Genomic DNA, 20953 nt, shown 5'->3' on the forward strand with positions numbered 1-20953 from the left:
AGGTCATATGATACGTGTCTTTGATTGACTTATTTCACTCAGCATAACACCCTCCAGTTCCATCCACGTCACTGCAAATGGCAAGATTTCGGGGTTTTTTGATGGCTGCATAATATTCCATTGCGTGTGTATACACACACACACACACACATATATACCACCTCTTCTTTATCCATTCGTCTGTCGATGGACATCTTGGCTCTTTCCATAGTTTGGCTATTGTGGACATTGCTGCTATAAACATTGGGGTGCACGTACCCCTTCGGACCCCTACATTTGTATCTTTGGGGTAAATACCCAGTAGTGCAATTGCTGGGTCGTAGGGTAGCTCTATTTTCAACTTTTTGAGGAACCTCCATACTGTTTTCCAGAGTGGCCGCACCAGCTTGCATTCCCACCAACAGTGTAGGAGGGTTCCTCTTTCTCCGCATCCCCACCAACATCTGTCGTTTCCTGACTTGTTAATTTTAGCCATTCTGACTGGTGTGAGGTGGTATCTCATGGAGGTTTTGATTTGGATTTCCCTGATGCAGAGCGATGTTGAGCACTTTTTCATGTGTCTGTTGGCCATCAAATGCTTTTCTGTTCTTATTTAATGCCCTTATTTTGTATGTGCTTATGGTTGTAAATGACATGAAAACCTTTAGAAATATGTAGAATATAAATAACAAAAAATGGGTAAGTAAATGGCTTGGACTTTGCAAAGAAGACCTCAGTTCTTCTGTGTGTGACTATACCTGCTCAGGGCCCCCAATTCCAAGTTGTACTACCAAGACCTACTTTGCATCGATGTGGATGTGGAGTCAGAAGGTCCTGTGCTGCATTCTTCAAACAGAGGCTCTAGAAAGAAACCTGCGAAGCTATATAAGCAGCACTGCCATCCTCCAGTGAATCCAAGCACAGCCTTGACAACATACTCTTACAGGGAGTAGGGGGAGGTCCTTCACACTGAGTAACATTAAGTAACTTCCACTGGCTTGTGGCCACAGAATCCAGAAAAGAAAATCGAAGCCTACACCCAGAGAGAAGCCAAGCCTGGATGAAAAGTTTTGGTGGTACACAAGAGCATTTTCTCCCCCCGTGCATTCAGAGGTGAGTTCAATTTAGGAGCAATGGATATGAACCCACCCTCAAGTCTTCCAGACTTCGTATTGTCATATACATTGACATACACCATTATATAATCACAGAGACCACTGTTTAGACTGCTATAACAGCTATGTATACTATACTGAATATAGCTGAGAAGGCTCTTTGATGCAGAAAAGTATTATATATACATTATCACTTCTTTGTTGGATTTGCAATGGCTAAATAAATTCATCTGGTTATAGGCTGCTGATGAGAGCATTGTGCAGTTCAAACACAGACAACTAACATAGAGCAGAGGTTTAAGCAACTTCCATATTGGAGCAAAGTCGATACAATACACCTAAATCAACCTTAGGGTAAGAAGAAAACAAGCTGTAGTAATCTTTTACAGTTTTATTGTGGTATAATTGATATACAAAGAACGGTACATATTTAATGTGTACAATTTGATGAGTTTGGACATATGCAAGTAAAATTTTTAGTAGCTAAAATTTAAAATAACCACTAACTTCATTGAGCCTATGTTTAACCAATTTTCCAACTACCCAGTGCTCACTTTTAGGTAAGAGAGAAATATGTCTAATTCATACCCTTAATAGAATATAAGCTCAGCCAAAACACAGATCCTGTTTTGTTCACTGATGCCTGGCAACAAGTACAGTGCCTGGCACACAGTGGGTGTTCAATAGATATTTGTTGAAGAAGTCAGGTGATAACAAAGATTTACTATTAAATAAAAAATCGTGTATTCAAGCCAGTATAACATATCTTCTTCGTTTACCAAACCATATGTTACAAACATGTTCCCAACAGTGTACCATCCTCAATCCTTTAAGAATGTTTCTAATACATATGGGATCTTCTCCAAAGAAAGGCAGAAGGATAACAAATATAAGGCTGAAAAGTACATGAGCAAAATAGGTTTCTGGAAGGCCTCTGTTTACCAGAAAACCAAACACCCAGAAATCTCCATTTCCTTTGGACTGTTTAACTGAGTTTCATGGCACATTTGTTCTGCCAGTCACTGTTATTTTAAAAGAGATCAGTTAACCAACTCTTTGCTCAGCATATTACTATCCTTTTTACTAAGCATTAACTAAAATAATTCAAATGCACTTCTAAAAGATTTAAAAATGAAGAAAACTTTGAAATCAAAGAATTAGCAAGTTTTCTAGATTCTTCCTAGATAATCCAGTGCCCTACTCACACACACATATGCACTTCCTTTAATTAACCCTGACATTTGGATCCTAGTCCACATCCACCAGAACAACTGTGGTTGTTCACAGAAGCAGAGAGTAACAACTGCATGTCCTTAAGGTCAACTCGAAGTAGCCAATTTTCCGAAGTTTTGAAGTCATGAATTTATTGTCTTACTTTTTCCTAAACACAATGAACATATGCCACTATAGTTATAAGAGACTTTAAATTTATGCTTAATATTATTTTCCCTAGAGAAAATTCTATTTCATTCTATCCACTGATTCCAAATTACTTTTAGGTCCCTTGAAGCACAATTAGAAATACCAGATCTAGCTTCCAATCTGAAGCAAGCATTAAAAACTACTTATCTCTGGAAATATAAAGCTTGGCTCTCTAAATCTTTTTCAGTCTCCTACATGCTGAAAAACTGCAGAGTCAGCCTTAATAAAAAAAAAAAAAAAAAGGCCAGCGATACCAATGATTATTACCCACATTATAATACAGCTGTGGGAGCCAGTTTGACCCTTTCTACATGTTCCCCTTGCCCATCTGCAAATCTCCAGCCCTTAGCCAACCTGCTTCTCCCACTCAGGGTGATCTTTGACAGCAGAGGACGAGGAAGGATCGAGTATGTCACACTTGAGAAATAAAAATGTGGATTCAATTCACCTTTTTAAAAGTCTTTAGTATGTTCACATGCCTGTCACCAGGCCAAGTCCTATTCAACATGTGCTTAATTAAGGAGGTGTTTGTAGTAATGTATGAGGAATGCTATTATTTATGCATATTTTTCTCAAATTACAGTTCTTATTTTATTTTATTATTTATTTTTTAAGATTTTATTTATTTATTTGACAGACACAGCGAGAGCAGGAACACAAACAGGGGGAGTGGGAGAGGGAGAAGCAGGCTTCCAGCTGAGCAGGGAGCCCGATGTGGGACTCGATCCCAGGACCCCGGGATCATGACCTGAGCCGAAGGCAGACGCTTAACGACTGAGCCACCCAGGCGCCCTAAAGTTCTTATTTTAGGATAGTTTTAAAAGTAGACATACAAAAGCTGGTTCTTTGAAAAAAATCACAAAATTGATAAACTCCTAGCTGATCAAGGAAAAAAAAAACAGAATATGAATTACCAATATCAGAAATGAGGTGCTATCACTACAGACATTAAACGTATTAAGGAAGTATTATTAATGTTTGCCAATAAATTCAGTAACTTAGGTGAAATGGACAAATTGCTGGAAAAATACAACTTAGCAAAAGTGACACAAGATGAGATTAAAAATCTGAATAGTTGTCTATTAAGGAAATTAAATTCATTAGCAATACCTTCCCATGAAGAAAAATCAATTCATCACTGTTTTGCATCAAGACCAGAGAAGGAGCCAAAACACAGAATCCAAACTCACTTGAATCACCTTTTATAAGGTTAAAAATTTCATTAAATTAAAATCCATTAAAGTTACCAATGCTATACCAAAAAAAAAAAAAAAGTAGGCATATAACCCTTGCAGACTTGTCATCTAGTGTAGCTTCCCTAAAAGGGGACCCTCCATAAATAAACAATAATATAGTAAATTAACCTATAGTGAGCATCTTAACCAAGGGCCTATACCACATGCCAATGTTTTCTGCTTGTCTTATTTAATTTTCACAACAATCCCGTGAAGCCTGTGTTGATAGATGCAGTTTATAAATTAAGAGACAAAAGGTCTCTGAGGTCAGCTCAGTTACACTATTCAATAATAGAACAGGCAATGAGCCCAAGCTCCTGACCTTAGTCCCAGAGGATTTAAACAAAGTGCCAGCTGTGTTTCAGCTTTGAGGTTGCCCAGAATGAGAATGCCCCCTGAATTTCCTAGCACTGATGCCCCAGAGCTGTGGGGAAACCTCCAGCAAGAATATAACACTGTTTGGGCTCAGAGCTCCCCAATCCCGAGCTGCCCCATAGGATCTTCATGTGTCTTGACCATCTAGGTTTCTCAATGAGCTCCCGGATCTCTTCATGGAAATTTAATTCAGGGCCAACAAAACGGAAGGAGGAGGGAAGGAAAAGAAAGAAAAGGGAAGTGAGAAGAGAGGAAAGGAATAAAAGAGCCTCTGTAACATTTCAAAGCATTTTCAAATCCAGTATCTGCCTTGTCCTCCTACCCTAAGAAGGTAGGCAAAACAGTCATTGTCACTTCTTCATAAAAGAAACTGAGATCTAGGAGGCCATATAATATCAAAAGGAGAATGGAAAAATAGTGTTAGACTCATACGGTAGAACAAGGGTTGGCAAACTGGGTCCTATTTTTGTACAGCCCAAGAGCTAAGAATGTTTTGCACATTTTTAAAGGGTCGGGAAAACAAACAAAAACAAATAAGTGACATAGACCATGATGGCCTGCAAAATCTAAGGTATTTACCATCTGTCCCTTTACAGAAAATTGTTGCCTGCAACAGAACACTTCTAAGTCACACATACAAGATAAACTAGCACTACATTCATCAGCATGCATGGTTCTCGAAATATTAATTATGTGGAGCAAAAATGCAAATTTCAAGATGATGTTTGCAGTATGATAAAGATTAAAGATCTACAAAATCAATGTATGGTTTTTATGGATACAGTACAAATGCAATTAAGTTATAAATCCTGCATGAGAATGATAAATTCTGAAATCATGACAAGGGTCACAGGGTGCCCCAATTATACTAATATGTTATTTCTGAAAGAGGAAAAAAAGATAATTCTGAAGCAAACATGTCATGTGAATATCTGATAAAGTACACAAGGAGGTATGTGGGTGTTTGTTATATTATTCTCTACTCCTAATTCTGTCTATATGCTTTAATATTTTACAATACCAACATTTTGAGTTAATGTACAAAGAAAAAAATATCTGCACTTAATAAGTGGGCGGATAGTGCAGACACTGTGTGTGGTTTTTAGCAGACCGCAGAGAAACTTCAAAAAAGCCCTCCTTGTGGGCAAGTCACAGAAAGCTCATATGCTAATACGAGTGCAGTTGGATGGATTTGCAACTGGATAAGCAATTTGTACTCATACTCTTCACTACTTCCATTCAGGCGAAAGGGCATTTATCAAGGAGCTTGAGGCTGTGGCTTTGGGGCTGTCCTAGTCTCACATTCTTGTCAACTACTGAAGACGTCCGAGTATACCTAGGACAAAACTGGGAACACAAGAGCATCATGATTCAAAATGATCTCGACAGGCTGATACCCTGGGCGTGAATCCAAGAAAAGAGAATAGAACAAGAAAAAATATCAAGCCCTACCTTTATATATTTAAAAATACACTGTACAGGTACAGAATGGTAAATGTTGGCTTAGCCGGTCTCAGTATGACCAAAAAAAAAAAAAAAAAAAAAAAAAAAAACCTGGGAGAATTTATATCCATCCATAGAAACCAATTGTACCATTCAGCTCCTCCCGAAGCTACATTTGGGCACATAAAATCACAGAGTTCAGAGTAAAGCCAAAAAATAAAATAAAATAAAACATAGGCCCACTGTTATCAGCTTTTGTGGAATAAGTCTGCAACATCCCATGCAATTACGAATGCCATGTTTTAAGAAAAAAAGTGACAAGCCAGATTTTATGTCAAGTACAGTAACCTTGATAGCTACAAAGCATTCCATTAGAGAAATGACTGGAAGATCTGGAGAACAGAAAAGAAAAAGGAGACAAGATAGTTGTGAATATTTGGAGGTCTGCCATGAAGGGAGAGTGGATGTGTTAGTGCTGCTTTAGTGGGAAAAAAATCAGGTCTAACCATGAGGCTGAAGATTAAAGGAGGCTGATTTCCATATAATACAAGTGAAAAATCTCTACTTAGTGTCAGCTTGGTGCGGTATTAGCATGAAAGGGATTTATTCCCGCCCCCCCCCCTCCTCCACCCCATAGTCTCCTCTCAACTGTGCTCTGCGGAAACAGAATGTGGAAGAAGTGACAGTGTCCCAGTTCTGAGCCTACATCACAAGAGGCTCTGCAGCCTGCATGCTTTGACTCTTCCCAGAGCCCTGCAACCAGCAGGCTAGCCTGCTGCGGGAGTAGAGCTCCTGTAAGTGAGCCATTCCAAGTGCAGTCATCCTAGATCAGTCATTCCCCAATGACCCAAGATCAGCCTGGCTGGCCCAGACCAGAACTGCCTGGTTGACCTGTAGACTTATGAGCAATAATAAATGTCTTGGGTGATCTGTAACTTACAATAGCTAGCTGATATCAAGGAGACCTCTTGTCCCCTTTCCTGACATATGGTACCTTGGCCTCTACTCACCCCAGGCTATTCCCTCAGGTCTCTCACCTTCAGAAATCTATAAATGATAATCAGGCCTGTCTTTACGCTTGTGAATACTCCCAAACTCTAGGGTACACACACTGAACTATTTCAGGAGAACAGCAGTGGGGTGGGCCTGTGGGTTCCCAGCTTAGAAGATAGGAAATAAAGTGCTCGGATACCCATGTTGTGAGCACTCTTCATCTTGAAATCCCACTTTAGGTGGCTTAAGTGAGGGAGTAGCCTCTTACCACATATATTATGGAAGCCCCTATTCTCTTACCCTTTCCCTCAGGTATGTCCTTATAGAGTCTGAGGGTGGGGATTGGGGTTGATTGTGACAGGGCTGGTTTGTCACACTTGGAAAATCTTGAAGAAAGGAATCTCACCAATTCTTAGTGGCTTTTCTTTTTTTTTTTTTTTTTCTGAATGTGGCACATACAGCTAGCTCCTGGGCCTGATGTCTTCTGGGGGAAAAGGAAAGATCCCACTTAACTTATTATACAAGAACATACTAACAAGAAAGTTTTATCAATGGAACGGTGCCTTTTGAGTACTGAGAGCTCTACTGCTAAATATAACCAAGCAGAGGCTGGTGGACCACCTTTAAGGGACACCAAAGAAGGGATTTCTACATAGAGTACAAAGTCAGACATGATGACCTCTTAAATCCTTTCTACCTCTTAACATTCTCCATCTCCATGAGAAGCAGTGTTGGCTAAAAGACTAGCAAAGGGCCAAGCATCCAAAATCCTGGGTTTCAGTCTTGGATTTGGGCCCTTAAACTTCCTGAACCTTGGTGTTACAGATACGATGGGCCTCCCACTTAACTGGTATCCTTCCTCCATTCTTCCTTGAAGGCAGAACTCTAATTCTGATTACATGCTCACCCTTCCACATGTTAAAGGAAGATGCTCACAGGTTTGGCCCCTGGGATAAAGCCAGATTTCTGTAGACCAGTCTCCTACAATTTTTTGTTGCAAATGGAAAAAATTACATTTGCATGGTATATTCACTGGGTTAAGTAGATGAAGTTATCTATCTATTCCAGGCCCTACCCAGCTGCTCTTTAGGGACAAGGGCATCTGTAACTCTCTATTACTGTGGCTAGGGACAGGTGTAGCCTGACCTCTGTCTGGCCAATGAAACCCGAGGAGAATTCTGCTGAATGAAAAGGTGTTCCTCCCCAATAAAAAAAAAAAAAGCACACAGGAAGAAACCTCTCTCTTCTCCCTGACTTGGTCATGCCTACATGTGATGTCTAGACCTATAACAACCTGTAGATGTTTTAAAACACGGCGCCCAAATTCATTGATATTCTTCCCACTGAGAAGTAGAGTCTGTGTCTTCTTCTTCTTGAATCTGAGATCTAGTGACTAATATGGCAAAAATGACTCTGCCAGTTTCTGGGGGAACATATTAAGAAACAGAAAACTTCCACTGTATGTCTCTTAAAACAGTCATTCTTAAGACCTAGCTGCCAGACACTGGGGAGCGTATGTGCTATGGTGAGCGCCGTGAACTGTGCAAGACTGTTGAATCACAGACCTGTACCTCTGAAACAAATAATACATTATATGTTAAAAAAAAAAAGAAGAAGAAGAAGAAGAAGAAGAAGAAGGCAGCAGGAAGGGAAAACTGAAGGGGGGGAATCGGAGGGGGAGACGAACCATGAGAGATGATGGGACTCTGAGAAACAAACTGAGGGTTCTAGAGGGGAGGGGGGTGGGGGGATGGGTTAGCCTGGTGATGGGTATTAAAGAGGGCACGTTCTGCGTAGAGCACTGGGTGTTATATGCAAACAATGAATCATTGAACACTACATCAAAAACTAATAATGTAATGTATGGTGATTAACATAATAAAAAACGACCTAGCTGCCATGCTGTGAAGGAGCCAAGGAGAGGCCCATGGAAAAGAACTAAGGCCTCCGCCCTCAGTCCCAGCTAAGCAACCAACAGGAAACAGAGTACCAAACTGCCAGCCATGTGAGTAAGCCCTTGGAAGTGGATTTTCTAGGCTTCAGTCAAACTGCTCCAGCTGACGCCACATGAGGCAGAGATAAGCTGACCCTGTGGAGATCTGCCCAAATTATAAATTCATGGGCAAAAGAAACGACTGTTGTTATTTTAAGTCACTAAGTTTTGTGGCGGTTTACTACGCAGCAATATATTATGAATATACAGTCCTCTTGCAATCACGAGGGGAAACAAACACAAAGATGGAAAATGTCTAGGTCCTTGATGGACACTGTTGTGCCGATAAATCAGCCAACCATGGGATCATTCTGCCTCTGATGTTATTATATGAGGTGATATATATATTTTTTTAATTTTTATATTTTTATTTATTTTGAAGCCACTTTTAGTTGGGACTTCTATCACTTGCAATTGCAATGTCTTAAATGATACCCTTTGCCTTTCCATCTATAAAAATGAAATTAATACGATTGCCATGCTCTTTAGTTTTCATCATTCACTGACTATATATTGAGAACCCATACGTGCCAAACTGGGTATGCACAAATGAGTAAGACCAAGACCCATGGCTAGACCAGTATCAGGCCTGACCACTCTCCCCACCCCCAACAAAAACTAATAAACATTCATTGAGGAAGCATGAAAAACACAGATAAGTGGAAAGAAGAAAAAATAACCCATAACCTCACTATCTCAAGACAACTAACATTTCAGTGTATTTCCTTTGAGACTCCTTTTGATGTTTTCTATTTTGTGTATGCATGTGCATGTGAGTGTGTGTGTGCACACATGCAAAAAACTGAGATGCTGTGGCAGAAACTTATAAAAAGCACTACATACAAACACACACACACAAAGCACTACACACAGCTATCCTTCAACATCCCTTCCATGTGCCTCTAAGGATGTACAAATTATAACTATTATCTTTAGATTAGTTCATAAAACACAGCTGGTCCTAGAAATAGGTGATACATTAAGGAAGTTTTTTTCTGAAGCTAGACAGTGTGTCTGGCCAAGGTACATCTCTGGGAAGTGACCTGATTAAAATGAAGGCAATTATATCAGGTTACCAAAGTTCAAAGAACTGTATTATACAATTAGACCGATGAACCCTAGCCTCTTCAGCCTTTCCCCAAATATGGCAGAAATGAAACAGCAGGGATGAGTTATAAACACCTCTGAAATCACTAACTGAAACATTCTATGCTAACCACCACCTTCTACCCATTCATCTCACTTGTCTAAGAACTACTACAACTGTTTTTTTATATTCTTATCAAGCACTCACATCAAATGAACCCTCTATTTCCCCCCATCCAGTTAAGAATCTTTGGTGCACAACTTCATTCATTCTCTTGCACAAACCTCAAACACACCTGCCCCTCCGTTCTTCTGCAGCCTGTGACAGAACTTGTACCCGGGAGGAATCTAGCTGCCTTTTCCACAGCTGCACGTGTCTGGCCTGCTGTGGTTTAAATTACCACCTCCATTCAGATGACTACTCTCAAGCAACAGAGCCTGAGGCAAGCATTGGGATGCAGGGGGATCATCTGGGATATAAGCCTAGGAAGCAAAGTGAAGGAGTGAAGGCAGCAGGGCTAATAAAGACTACATGAAGCTGGTTACCACTGTGGCAAGCAGGGCTCATTGTCTCTGGGGATCCACAGAGGACTGTAACACTTGGACCCCAAATTATCCATCTTAAGGACAGAGGCTAAGGCTATATCCATAGACTACCATCTCCTTTAGTTTGCAGGTGGCCTCGTGAGTGGTCCCTCACACTTACCATCTATACTTGAACTGCATTCTCTGGCATAGGAGAAAACCCGGAAGCAGGAAAAAAGAGAAATACCAGTGTGCTGGGACTCGTAGTTGATGTGGGATGCTGGCAATGCATGCGGAACTCTTCCCCACAGCTGCACTGAAATCGAGAGGGCCAAGGAAAAGTGGCTCAGAGTATCCAAGAACCTGCTATGGGCCCCAAATTTAGCTTTCCAGGCTATATATCCATTCTTACTTACAAACTAAATCTTCAAACTCTATGATGATGCCCCACAGACACTTCCAACTCAAAATGAGAGAAACTGAGAGGAGTCAGAAGCATACCCATGGAGTCAAACTCTTTAATAGCACTGCTGACGACAGCAGCATGGGGCCCCCTCAACTGTGAGTGGGCTTGCCAGTGAATGAGGCTATGAGGGTCCTCGCCAGGCTCTAGAACACCGACATCAGCAATTCTTCCTGAATTGGGACATGTCATCAATTAGACAGATTGTCCCATCCCTAAGGAAGTGGTAGAGCTCAAGGTCTGGCACTGCCTTCTCCACATACTGTGAGGCGATGGTCATGGGCCTTGTTGCTTGCCAGCTCCAGGATACAGGCCGTCAGCTCACTGATACACACACAAAGTGCATGGTCCAGTGGAGGCTCAATGGTCTCTCCTCCCATAGTGTAATAAAACCAGTTTTATTCCCAAGGACATCTTTATTTCAATGTTCCTAATCAACATTCCTTTGTTCTCTTTTGAAGTGGTTTTTAACACCTGTCCATTCCTTCGTAAGTAATAAAATCTTTCAACATGTATCCATATCTATATGAGTGACATGATTTCACCTTTTGAAAAATATCTTTTCACTGCTTTGAAACTCACAATGAGATGCCCGGTAGGTTCACCTGTCAGAACCAGGTAAATGGTTCATGGAGAATGTACCTCATGTACAGTTAAAGCTCAGGAGTGTCCTTTCTTGGTTCTCCTATCTGAAGCCAAAGTGCCAACAGAACTGTGTTCACTCTGCCTTTTTCTGTCTTTTAAAAAATTGCCTCATACTAATGTATTTCTGTTTTGTTTTCGTTCATTTATGGCCATTAAGTTATTCTCCATGGTTGGCAGAAATGGATGGGAATTTGGATTGTGGATCTGACCATCTGGAGATCTCTTTACATGGACTCATGGTTTATAGAGATCTAGCCCCTGCTGGGTGAGAGGAAACAAGAGAATCTGGCTTGTCAGTCTTTTTGTTTATTAGTCTATTTTTAAGCTTAAATCAATTCAGAATTTCATGCCCTTTGGAAGGGAAATAGCTTTTTGAAATCTGGACTGGGAAGATTTTGTTTCTGTGTTTACCGTTGACCCATGGCTAAAATTGTAAAATTGAAGCTGTTTCTCTGGAGCTGTATGTCGCCACATCTGTAATTCAGAAATGCCTTCACCTCTGATTGTGTGTAACATTTTCTTACCTTGCAATGGTATTAATATATTAGATTATAAAGTCTCTTTCTTAATTTAAAGGAGCTCTGTTCTGAGTGGCATATGTAGATAAGTAATTGCTTATATAAATGGAATATAACAAAAATTTCCTAAAATACAGAAATTAAATATTTTAAATGTGCTAAATTTAAAATATATATTTTAAGAACTCAAATTTATATGGAATTTATGTAAATCTTTGACAATTTCAACTAGTACAACATTTGGGGTTTAATGAAAACTACTATGTTTTCTCGTATATATATTTCTGTGAAATATAATACAAGCATACATTTTTATGCCTCGGGTATGTTTTTGCTAAACTTACACAGGTTTATAATCAAATGGGCTAGAATTACCTACTGAATGTTTAAGATTACAAAAATATCAATTTATGTTTAAGCAAATTGAATCATTGTTCTGACGAACATGTATTTCCACAGTAATGAGGTTTTGTAGTATGTCACCTTGAAAGTGTTTCCAAAATCTTTCGATAACTGAAGACCTCTAACCGATATTATGAAACAGTAGACACAGAATGGACACTTAGATCATTTCTAAGTAAGAATACTAAAACATTCATTACTAAGCGTAATTTTAGTTTATATACTTTTGCTTATTTGTATATGCTACAAAGAGGCTATATCTTTGGGTTTGTAGATGAATGTGTTCATTTCTGCCACGTTGTGAAATGTATAAGGGAATCGTGTAGCTGAATAAAAGCTAGGTTGAGTGTATTCATGAGCTCTGCTAAAATGACAGAAATTCACAATTATCCACCCCCTAGTTTCCTCTGTGAAATGCGAGTGCTTAAACGTTATAAGTAATAAATATGAATGAGACTATATGTGACTGAGACTCTACTAGGAGTCTCAAGATAATGAGACATGGTTATTTTTTTTTTTATTTAAGTGCCAAAAAGAGAATGTTTCTGTCTGAAGTAAAATCACTTGTTCCAGAATTTCCTATGGCTGCTGTAACAAATTACCACAAATCTGGGGGCTTAAAACAATACACATTTGTTCTCTTACAGTTCTGGTGGTCAGAAGTCTGAAGTCAGGTTCACTGGGCTGCAATCAAGGTGTCAGTAGGGCCCTGCTCCCTCCAGAGGCCCTAGAGTAGAGAATCCCTTTCATGGCCTTTTCTAGCTTCTAGAGCTGGATTCCTTGCATCCCTTGGCTGGTGGCCCTTTCTTCCAGCTTCAAAGCCAGCAACCCTCACATTATCTTCTTTCTCTGTTAAAAAAGGTCCTCCTGCCTCTCCTTTATAAGGACATTTGTGATGACATTAAGGGCCCACCAATGTCATTCACAGGTTTTAGGGATTAGAACCTGAATATCTTCAGGGTCCTTATTCAAGCTCCCACCTCACCTTCTGTGTAATCTGTCCAAATAGCAGAGATTCCATATCTCACCACAGTAACACCTTCTTATGACTTTATCATGCCCTTGATTATTCCCTTTAAAATAAACCTGCATTTACAAATGTGTTAGTGATTTTGGTATGTTTAAATATTGTATTGTTACTTTATTTAATAAATAGCCAAGCTACAAACATTCATGTAATCAGGCAGGCACCCATGATCCCATCGTAGGTCTCAAATCTCCTGGGAAACTTCAATTTTACTTTCCAACACTGAATCCAAAACGAAAAATGAAATAAAACTTAACAACACCTTTTGTACTCAAAACTGTCTTTGAGATTTCCTGAGGTCCCTAAAAAGTCAAGAAGATTGTTTTTTTACCTTATAAAAAATTAGAAAAAAATAGCTCAATTTGTTATGTTAGTATTGATTAGTTGCATAAGAAAAAGTCAAATCAAAAGAGGTATTCAGCCTTCCACAGATTAAAGTTGAATAGGTAAAATATTAAGAATATCAATATTTCAGTTCTATGCTATATGCAGAGTTCCTAGATTTTGTCAGCACCCTTATTGTCTATTGTATGTTTCTTTTTTAAAAAGATTTTGTTTATTTATTTGACAGAGAGCTAGACAGCACAAGCAGGGGGAGAGGGAGAAGCAGGCTCCCCACTGAGCAGGGAGCCCAATGCAGGACTCAATCCCAGGACCCTGGGATCGTGACCTGAGCCTAAGGCAGACACTTAACAACTGAGCCACCCAGGTGCCCCTATTCTATGTTTCTAATGCCGGAGTCCTGCTGTTCCTTTCCCTGATGCTATCAGGCAACAAGCTGCAGCTCCCCATTAGCCACATGGACCTCCTACTGAAAAAACAGGTCACTAAATTCAGCGCCTGAGCTCATGATTCCTGTTTTCCTCACTGGCATTCTCGAGTACCTGACGGCCAACATCCTGGAGCTGGCAGGCCAGGAGGCCCCGAACAACCGCAAAATGTGCATCACCCCAGAACAAGTGCAGAGGGCCCTGGGCAACAACCAGCACCTGAGCCACCTCTTTGAGGATAACACCTACTCTCAGGTGGAAGCCATGCCCCAACCCAGGGAGTGGTGAGGCCCGGGTACCAGAGCCCACAGCCTCATCTAGTCCCCAATGCTGCGCATAGATGAGGGAGGCCTGCTCTTCTGTCAGCAAAAGCCATTAAAGGATTTAAATCCAGGGCTGTTCTTCTGACTGTTCTCTATTTCTGTCCTTCTGAGAGGGAGATGTCTGTCAGACATTCTCTCCCCTACAACCAGCTACTCCCTTTGGAGTAGCCTATGATTTTGAATGTTAGGGAAACAACAGGGTTTCCTTCCAGCAGAGACAAAATTAAAAATGGTCCTTACGTCCAAAATTTATTTGATGCTATACTCCTGCCAGGACCTCTGGCTATTATGAAAGTCCCTGGTCATTTTAAGTCAGACTCTCTGGAAGCCAAAGGAAACCACCTTGCTGATATCTGCAAAAACACCGCTTTTATGGGATCCAAAGACCAAACCTCTGTCGTGGTCCAGAAAACTGCTTCCCCTAGTGACAACCCAAGAGAATTAGCTAGGGGAATACAACAATTGGCCCCTGAAAAGGAAAAACAAAATTGGAAATCTTAAGGCTATTGGTGTCATGAAGAATAGAAACTTGGTTTGGACCCAATAACAAACCAGTCCTGCCAGAAAATTTAAAACTTCCATGTTAACTACCATATGTGAATTCAATCACTGATTAATAAAATAACAATCATGAATCAATACCGGTGGGGAAATGCTGACAAGACCACAAAACGCACTTATCTTCCTTGCTCCATATGCCCTAAATTTAACCCAGGGAAACCTACCTGTACTGTCCCGGACATTTTAATTTGCCCCGGGGACCACTCATATTTGGCAAACGGATTTCGTACAATTGCTCCCATCTACTGGACAGAAGTACATTCTGGTAATGGTTTGCATGTTTTCAGATTGGACTGAAGCTTTCCCATGTAGCTAGGCAATTGCTTCTTCTGCGCCTAAATTCCTATTAGAAAAGATTATGTCCACTTGGGGAATCTCCTTTGAACTTCATAGTGATTGGAGAACCCATTATAGGGGTCAAATACTTCGGTAAGTCCATGCTGCCTGGCCAGATCAGCAGCTGTGTCGCTGCGTTACCGTCCTCAGTCTTCAGGACTGGTCAAATGTACAAATGGAATTACTAAACTCAATTAGCTAAATCAGCTGAAATCTTCCAAATACCCTGGTCAAAAGCATTACTGCTGGTTCTTCTAAGCCTTAGATCTACTCTCTTCAGGATACATAAACTTTTGCCTTTTGAAATAATTACAGAATGGCCAATACGCTCAGCCCCCACTTCTTTTGACCCACAACTAGTAAGGGGGGGGTAGGGAGATATACTTCACTTTTGCAAAGGACTGATCAAGTCCATAGAAAATAATCACACTCTGGTAGAACAACCTTTCCACAGTGAGCTCCTGGGAAACCAAGACATCAAAAATCACACCTTACAGTCTGGATGTTTCATCTATTGGAAAAGACATCTCCAAAGAGACTCCCTTCAACCTCACTGGAAAGGCCCCCACCAGGTGTTGTTAACTAACCTCTGAGCAGCCAAACTTCAAGGAATAGATTCCTGGATTCATGTGTCTCATCTGGAAAAAAAAAAAGCCCCCAAATCTGAATGGACTGGCACACCATCTGGTGACTGAACAATGAAAATTTCTAGTAACTGAAGCAGGTGACATCAGAAGTAGACAGTCTACCCAAGATGTACAGACCAGGCCTGTACTGAGTTTGTTTTCCCTTCTCACCCTGTGTTTAACCTTGTCATTCAGGTCTTCAGTCGTTTCTTCCCTAGTTTTCCTACTATCCTTTACTCTAGCTTTAACGCATCCTTTTAGCTCCACCTTACAAAAACTCTCTGATTCTGCTAAACTTACTGATTTCTGGATTTGTGCCAGAGTAAATAATACTCATGATGATGAACCTAGATTGGTGGCCTGGCCACTATCTTTAGAAGGATGGCAAAACCTACCTGACAAAGGTGTAGGATCTTCCTTTGGTACCTCTGAAACCACACATCTTCCCACCTGGAAAACTGGCACAAAATATTATGGTTTTCCACTGGGTACCCCCCACCCATAAAGCAATACTCTCACTCGGGTCTGGACTCTTACCCAAAAATCTTTCTTTTAAAAAAAATAATGGAAATGGCAAAACTCTAGGGTATCGCCCAGTAAATATCTGTAACTATACTATTTTATAGAACCTAGATGAACATGAATTCACTCCCTTTTGGAATCCAGAAGACTCGATATATATATCGTCTTCCCTATGGTGGGGCAATAGAAATGCAATAAGATGGGAAAATTGGAAGCTAATGTACTCCCATTCAATGGTACTTCACTGGGGACTGACCAAATATCTGGCAAAAGATGGAAACTTAATTCAACTCACTTTTTTCCTAGAGATCTCCCAGACCTCAACCAAAATCTTAACTTATACTAGATCAGCTCATTTGTTACCTCAGATCTATAGAAATTTAGTGCTCACATAATCATTCCCATAATGCTAGTAAAACAGATTATCATGTGCTCTGTATAATAATGATTACATTTCTGATTATGAGATCTTTTCTTTCATTCCAGGGGAAAGAATCTGGGCAAAAGGACCCAGTTATGCCTTATCCTTAGAAGACAGTGGGGACTTCTTTTTATGTGGAAGAAACATGTTCTACACTATCCCTCAACTAAAAGGGATGTGGAGGGGTTGTTGCCTTACCCCTGATACTGAAATTAGAAAAACCCTTCCCACTTCTGCTTATATACCTAACATAGGGTCTTTCTCCTATCAACTTAAATGGATACCTCGGAACTGGGAAGGTTACAATTATGGCTGGATACCTATATATAACCCTACAGTGGACAGAAAAATTTGGGGCCTGCTTTCACCAGAGCCTTTCTTCCTTGGGTTGAAGTAGTGAAAATTAAAAACAAAAAACAAACAAAAAACACCATTCGCAATCTTTCTATAGTTATGTCCACCATTTTAAATGCTTCCGTCTAAGCCTTTGCATATCAGCAGACCCAGATCGATAGCCTTGCAGAAGTAGTTCTAGAAAACTGCAGGGCCCTAAACCTCCTCTCTGCTCAGCAGAGGGAACCTGTGTCCCACTCAGAGAAGAAAGTTGTCTTTATGTCAGTAAGTCGGGGAAAATAACACAAGAACTGAAAATAATGAAGGACAATATCAAGCTGCTAGCTGAAGCTGGCCAACCTCCCAGAACTCAGGACATTTTTTATCTATTAAACATGGGCAGTTAGGGAAACTGGTAAGTGCATTTCAATCACTAGTTATCATTGGGCTTTTCATCCTCAGTTTAATCTTTTTAATTAAATTTCTTCTGTTTTGTATTAATAAGCAGATGTCTTCTTCCCAAATGTATGTATAAAATAAAATCCTTTTCCTTTGAAAAGCTTTTCCTGAAACTCAAATACTCATGGAAACTAAGCCATCCACCTTAAAGGGACATACCTGAGATTATTCATTTTTCAATCCTCTTATTGTTCAAATGAGGCCATTGAAATTCCGTATCATTTCCCTCCTCTGTGGGACAAGACACCTGAGGATGGGGTCCTCCTCAGCTCTGTGAGGAAAGGTGACTGAGGTTGGTCCTCTGCTCCATGGGAAAAGATACCTGAGGACAACCCTCCTAAGCTCCATGGGACATACAATACAATCCACCTATAAAGAACTTTACTTTTGACAAAAATAAATACACCTGAAGGACATAACTGATCAGCAATGTTTTCTGTGAAAGATCCTGATCAACAGGGGGAAATGTGAAAGAACTTCAATCTAATATAAACCCAGAGGATATAAAATGGAAAATCTCACACCTGTGCCCTAAGGAAAACAAAATTTAAGGACTGAGAGACTGCTTTCCTCTAAGTGTCTAATTCACAACAAAACTGATAATATTGGAATTTTCTTAATGATAGGGAAGTAGTCAGGGGTTGCTTCATATCAACCCTGGAAAGCTCTGCTTATGATTTCCCAGAGGCATGAACAAGAAATGACCCGGGTCAGCTGGTCTCGCAAAATGAGCTGAGTTGAGCTTTGTAAGACTGAACTGGTTTTGTCTGCTTGGGGCATTTTTAAGGCTGGTCTCTACTTGTTTGGATTGTAACAGTCTCCATCTGAACTCTCCCCTCTTCGCGTTCCCTGCCCAGAAATACGGCCTACCCCCAACCTTCAGCGGACTTGCCTGAGGCTTGCTGTAGTGTGTGGGTCCCAAATTACAATTCCTCTGCTATTCCCAAATAAACTCATCTCCTTTTAGAATTTTGACCTTGCCTCTTCATTTAGGTCAACAAAGACAATCTTCATTTTCAAAAACTTGAGGAAAAAAAAACTGGATCAACTGGCCAAAATCAAGTAGGCTATCACCACCTCTGGTCTCTTGCTGTGTCCCTGTCACATGGAAAAAACCAAGAACTGGGAAAAGGGTAGAGTGCCATGCAGAGGACTCACCTTGGTCAATGCCCATTCCAGTTATAAGTCCTTAGAGAACAAGGATGCCGCTACATTTATTGAGTACCTACTGTCTGCCTGGAGCTGTGGGAGGCATTTCACATAAATGTTAATGGACCGAGGTTCAAGACCTCAACTTTAGGTCCTGACATATCTTAAGAATCGTAGTCACTCTGAGGTAACCTGAATGAGCTGTGCCATGCAAATACCCTGTGACCCTGCCATAAATTAAGCCATTTTACCAGTGAGCCTAGATGGTAAAATCTAGCCTCGGCAGAAAGAAGAGAATACTGAGGGAAGTAAAATTAATTTTATTTTTTTTTAATTCCAATTTCTGTGTTATCTTAAATATGTATTTTTTTCAACTTAAGGCTTTTACCTCATTTTTGCTTGTCTACATAGTAAAACCTACCAGAATATCTGGTTTTCATTTACCTAAAATATTTGGGAGGAGTTGTTTCCTCTCCTCATATGAAGTTTTTTCACTTGTGTCTTAGGCATGTAGAGGTTTTTGTTTTGTTTTGTTTAAATCTGGTTTAACCAAAACCTGCCAAAGAACAGTCCAAAGGTTAGACAACTGTGTTCATTTAAAAGCTGAGCTACCTATTAGAACTTCAAGAAGATAGGAGAGTGTTCTTGATTCGATCATTCATCACAAAGAACCCATTACAACCAAGGGTCTCAGCTGGTTTAGAACTATCACTGAATGACGGGGGCAAAATCCAAAGAGGCCCAGCTTCTGACAGGTGCATTTTCAGCCCACAGCAAGCTGTTTTTTCCAAAATGGTCACGGCAATGAATTTCTAGAACTCTACCATTCCCCATCATGAGTCAGAGTTTCCTCCCCTCCCCTTCCTTTGAACCTCGATGGGATTTTTGACTGCTTCAACAAAGAAAACACAGCAGAAATAATGTCATGTGACTTCCGAGGCTGGATCACAAAAGGTGATCCTTTTTCGTCCCCAGGACACTGCCCTTGAAAGCGTCCACCACGCTGGAAGCCCCAACTAGCCCACATAGAGAGATGAAATGGAGAAGATCGGAGGCCCTCAGCAACAGCTAGCATCGGCCATAAGCAATGTGAGGGAAGGAGCCTTCAATGGATTCTAGCCCCCTATCATTGAGCCACCCCAGCTGATGTACAGTGAAGTGCAGGTGAGCCCTTCTGGGGCTGCCCTCCACAAATTGCAGATTCATAAGCAAAATAAACACGGCTACTATTTTAACTAAGTTTTCAGCTTAGTAACTGGAACACAGATTCAGAACTGAAGGCACATACGAATGAATTTCACATGAAACAAAATAAACTTTGTTTTACTCCCACTTTGACCCCTGAATGCAGGCAGAAATGAAAAATATACATACATCTTCCAATAGTGACGTCCTGCTGCAGGGTGCTTATATACAGCTGCAGAGTCAGCTGGGGGGCTGAGCCCAGGAAGGCCTGGATCACCGATGCGCGACTGAACGCAGACCGATGAGTGAAGAGCTTGCCCTCGGCCTGGCCCACCTCCTTCTCAACTTCTTCTGAGAAGCCATTTTTTGGCATCTGTCGCTTCTTAGTGATGCTGACATATGGCTCTTCGATGTGGCCTGATTGACAATAGATGCAGAAGACTTCAAAACACCTGGAAACAGATCAGCAAGTCATGTTAATCAGAGACAGACAGGATTCTGTTTTCTCTCAGTTACCCTGCTTACACTTGGCCTGATTCTCAAAGCTTTGACTTGGCTACTCTGGACTACAGCCCCTTCTCTCAAATCACCCACTCCAAGGAGTTCTGAGCATGAAGTTGGTCCTCTTGCGGCCCTCCAGCAGGCTGACTGAAAATGAGTGTGAACTTAATTGAGAGAGGACGCCAAAGGCCACCGAGGCAAGGAAACCAAGTAGGGAAGGGGAAGTGGTTCAGGCTCCAGAGCCAGAGAAGAATGTTCAATTTCCCTTCATGACACTTACTAGCTGTGCAGTCCTAGTCAAGTCATTTAACCTTTGAACGCTTTCCCTCAATTATAAAGCAGAGAGAACACGTACTTTGCCACACTGTTGTGGCAATAATACAGTATATGGGTGTGTATGTTTGTGTGTGTACTGATATATATATTCATATATATGTATATTCTTTTTCCACATCCAGTAGATGCCCCATATCACCTCAGTTAAAGCAGCAGCTATGGGTGGGAGAGCCCCTAGCACAGAGCAGCTTGCCATCTAGCACTCGCCTA

The 20953-nt window shown here is 40.7% G+C and overlaps 1 protein-coding gene across 5 annotated transcripts in view; it reads right to left on the reverse strand.

The window, feature by feature from the left end:
• XK (X-linked Kx blood group) overlaps window positions 1-20953 on the reverse strand; it is a 44325-nt gene that overhangs the window by 16236 nt on the left and 7136 nt on the right. Inside the window, exons 2-4 of one of the 5 annotated variants that reach the window (XM_027607455.2) lie at window positions 20096-20358; window positions 16233-16295; window positions 15799-15849 (exon numbers count right to left, since the gene is read on the reverse strand). In XM_027607455.2, the coding sequence (XP_027463256.1) occupies window positions 15799-15849; window positions 16233-16295; window positions 20096-20358 (377 nt within the window). Of the gene's footprint in view, window positions 1-15798; window positions 15850-16232; window positions 16296-20095; window positions 20359-20953 lie in introns of those variants that run through there. The other 4 variants (XM_027607460.1, XM_027607457.2, XM_027607458.2 and 1 more) reach the window with 4 other exon arrangements.

Source organism: Zalophus californianus, chromosome X, assembly GCF_009762305.2.
Source record: "Zalophus californianus isolate mZalCal1 chromosome X, mZalCal1.pri.v2, whole genome shotgun sequence".
Taxonomy (NCBI): Eukaryota; Metazoa; Chordata; class Mammalia; order Carnivora; family Otariidae; genus Zalophus; species Zalophus californianus.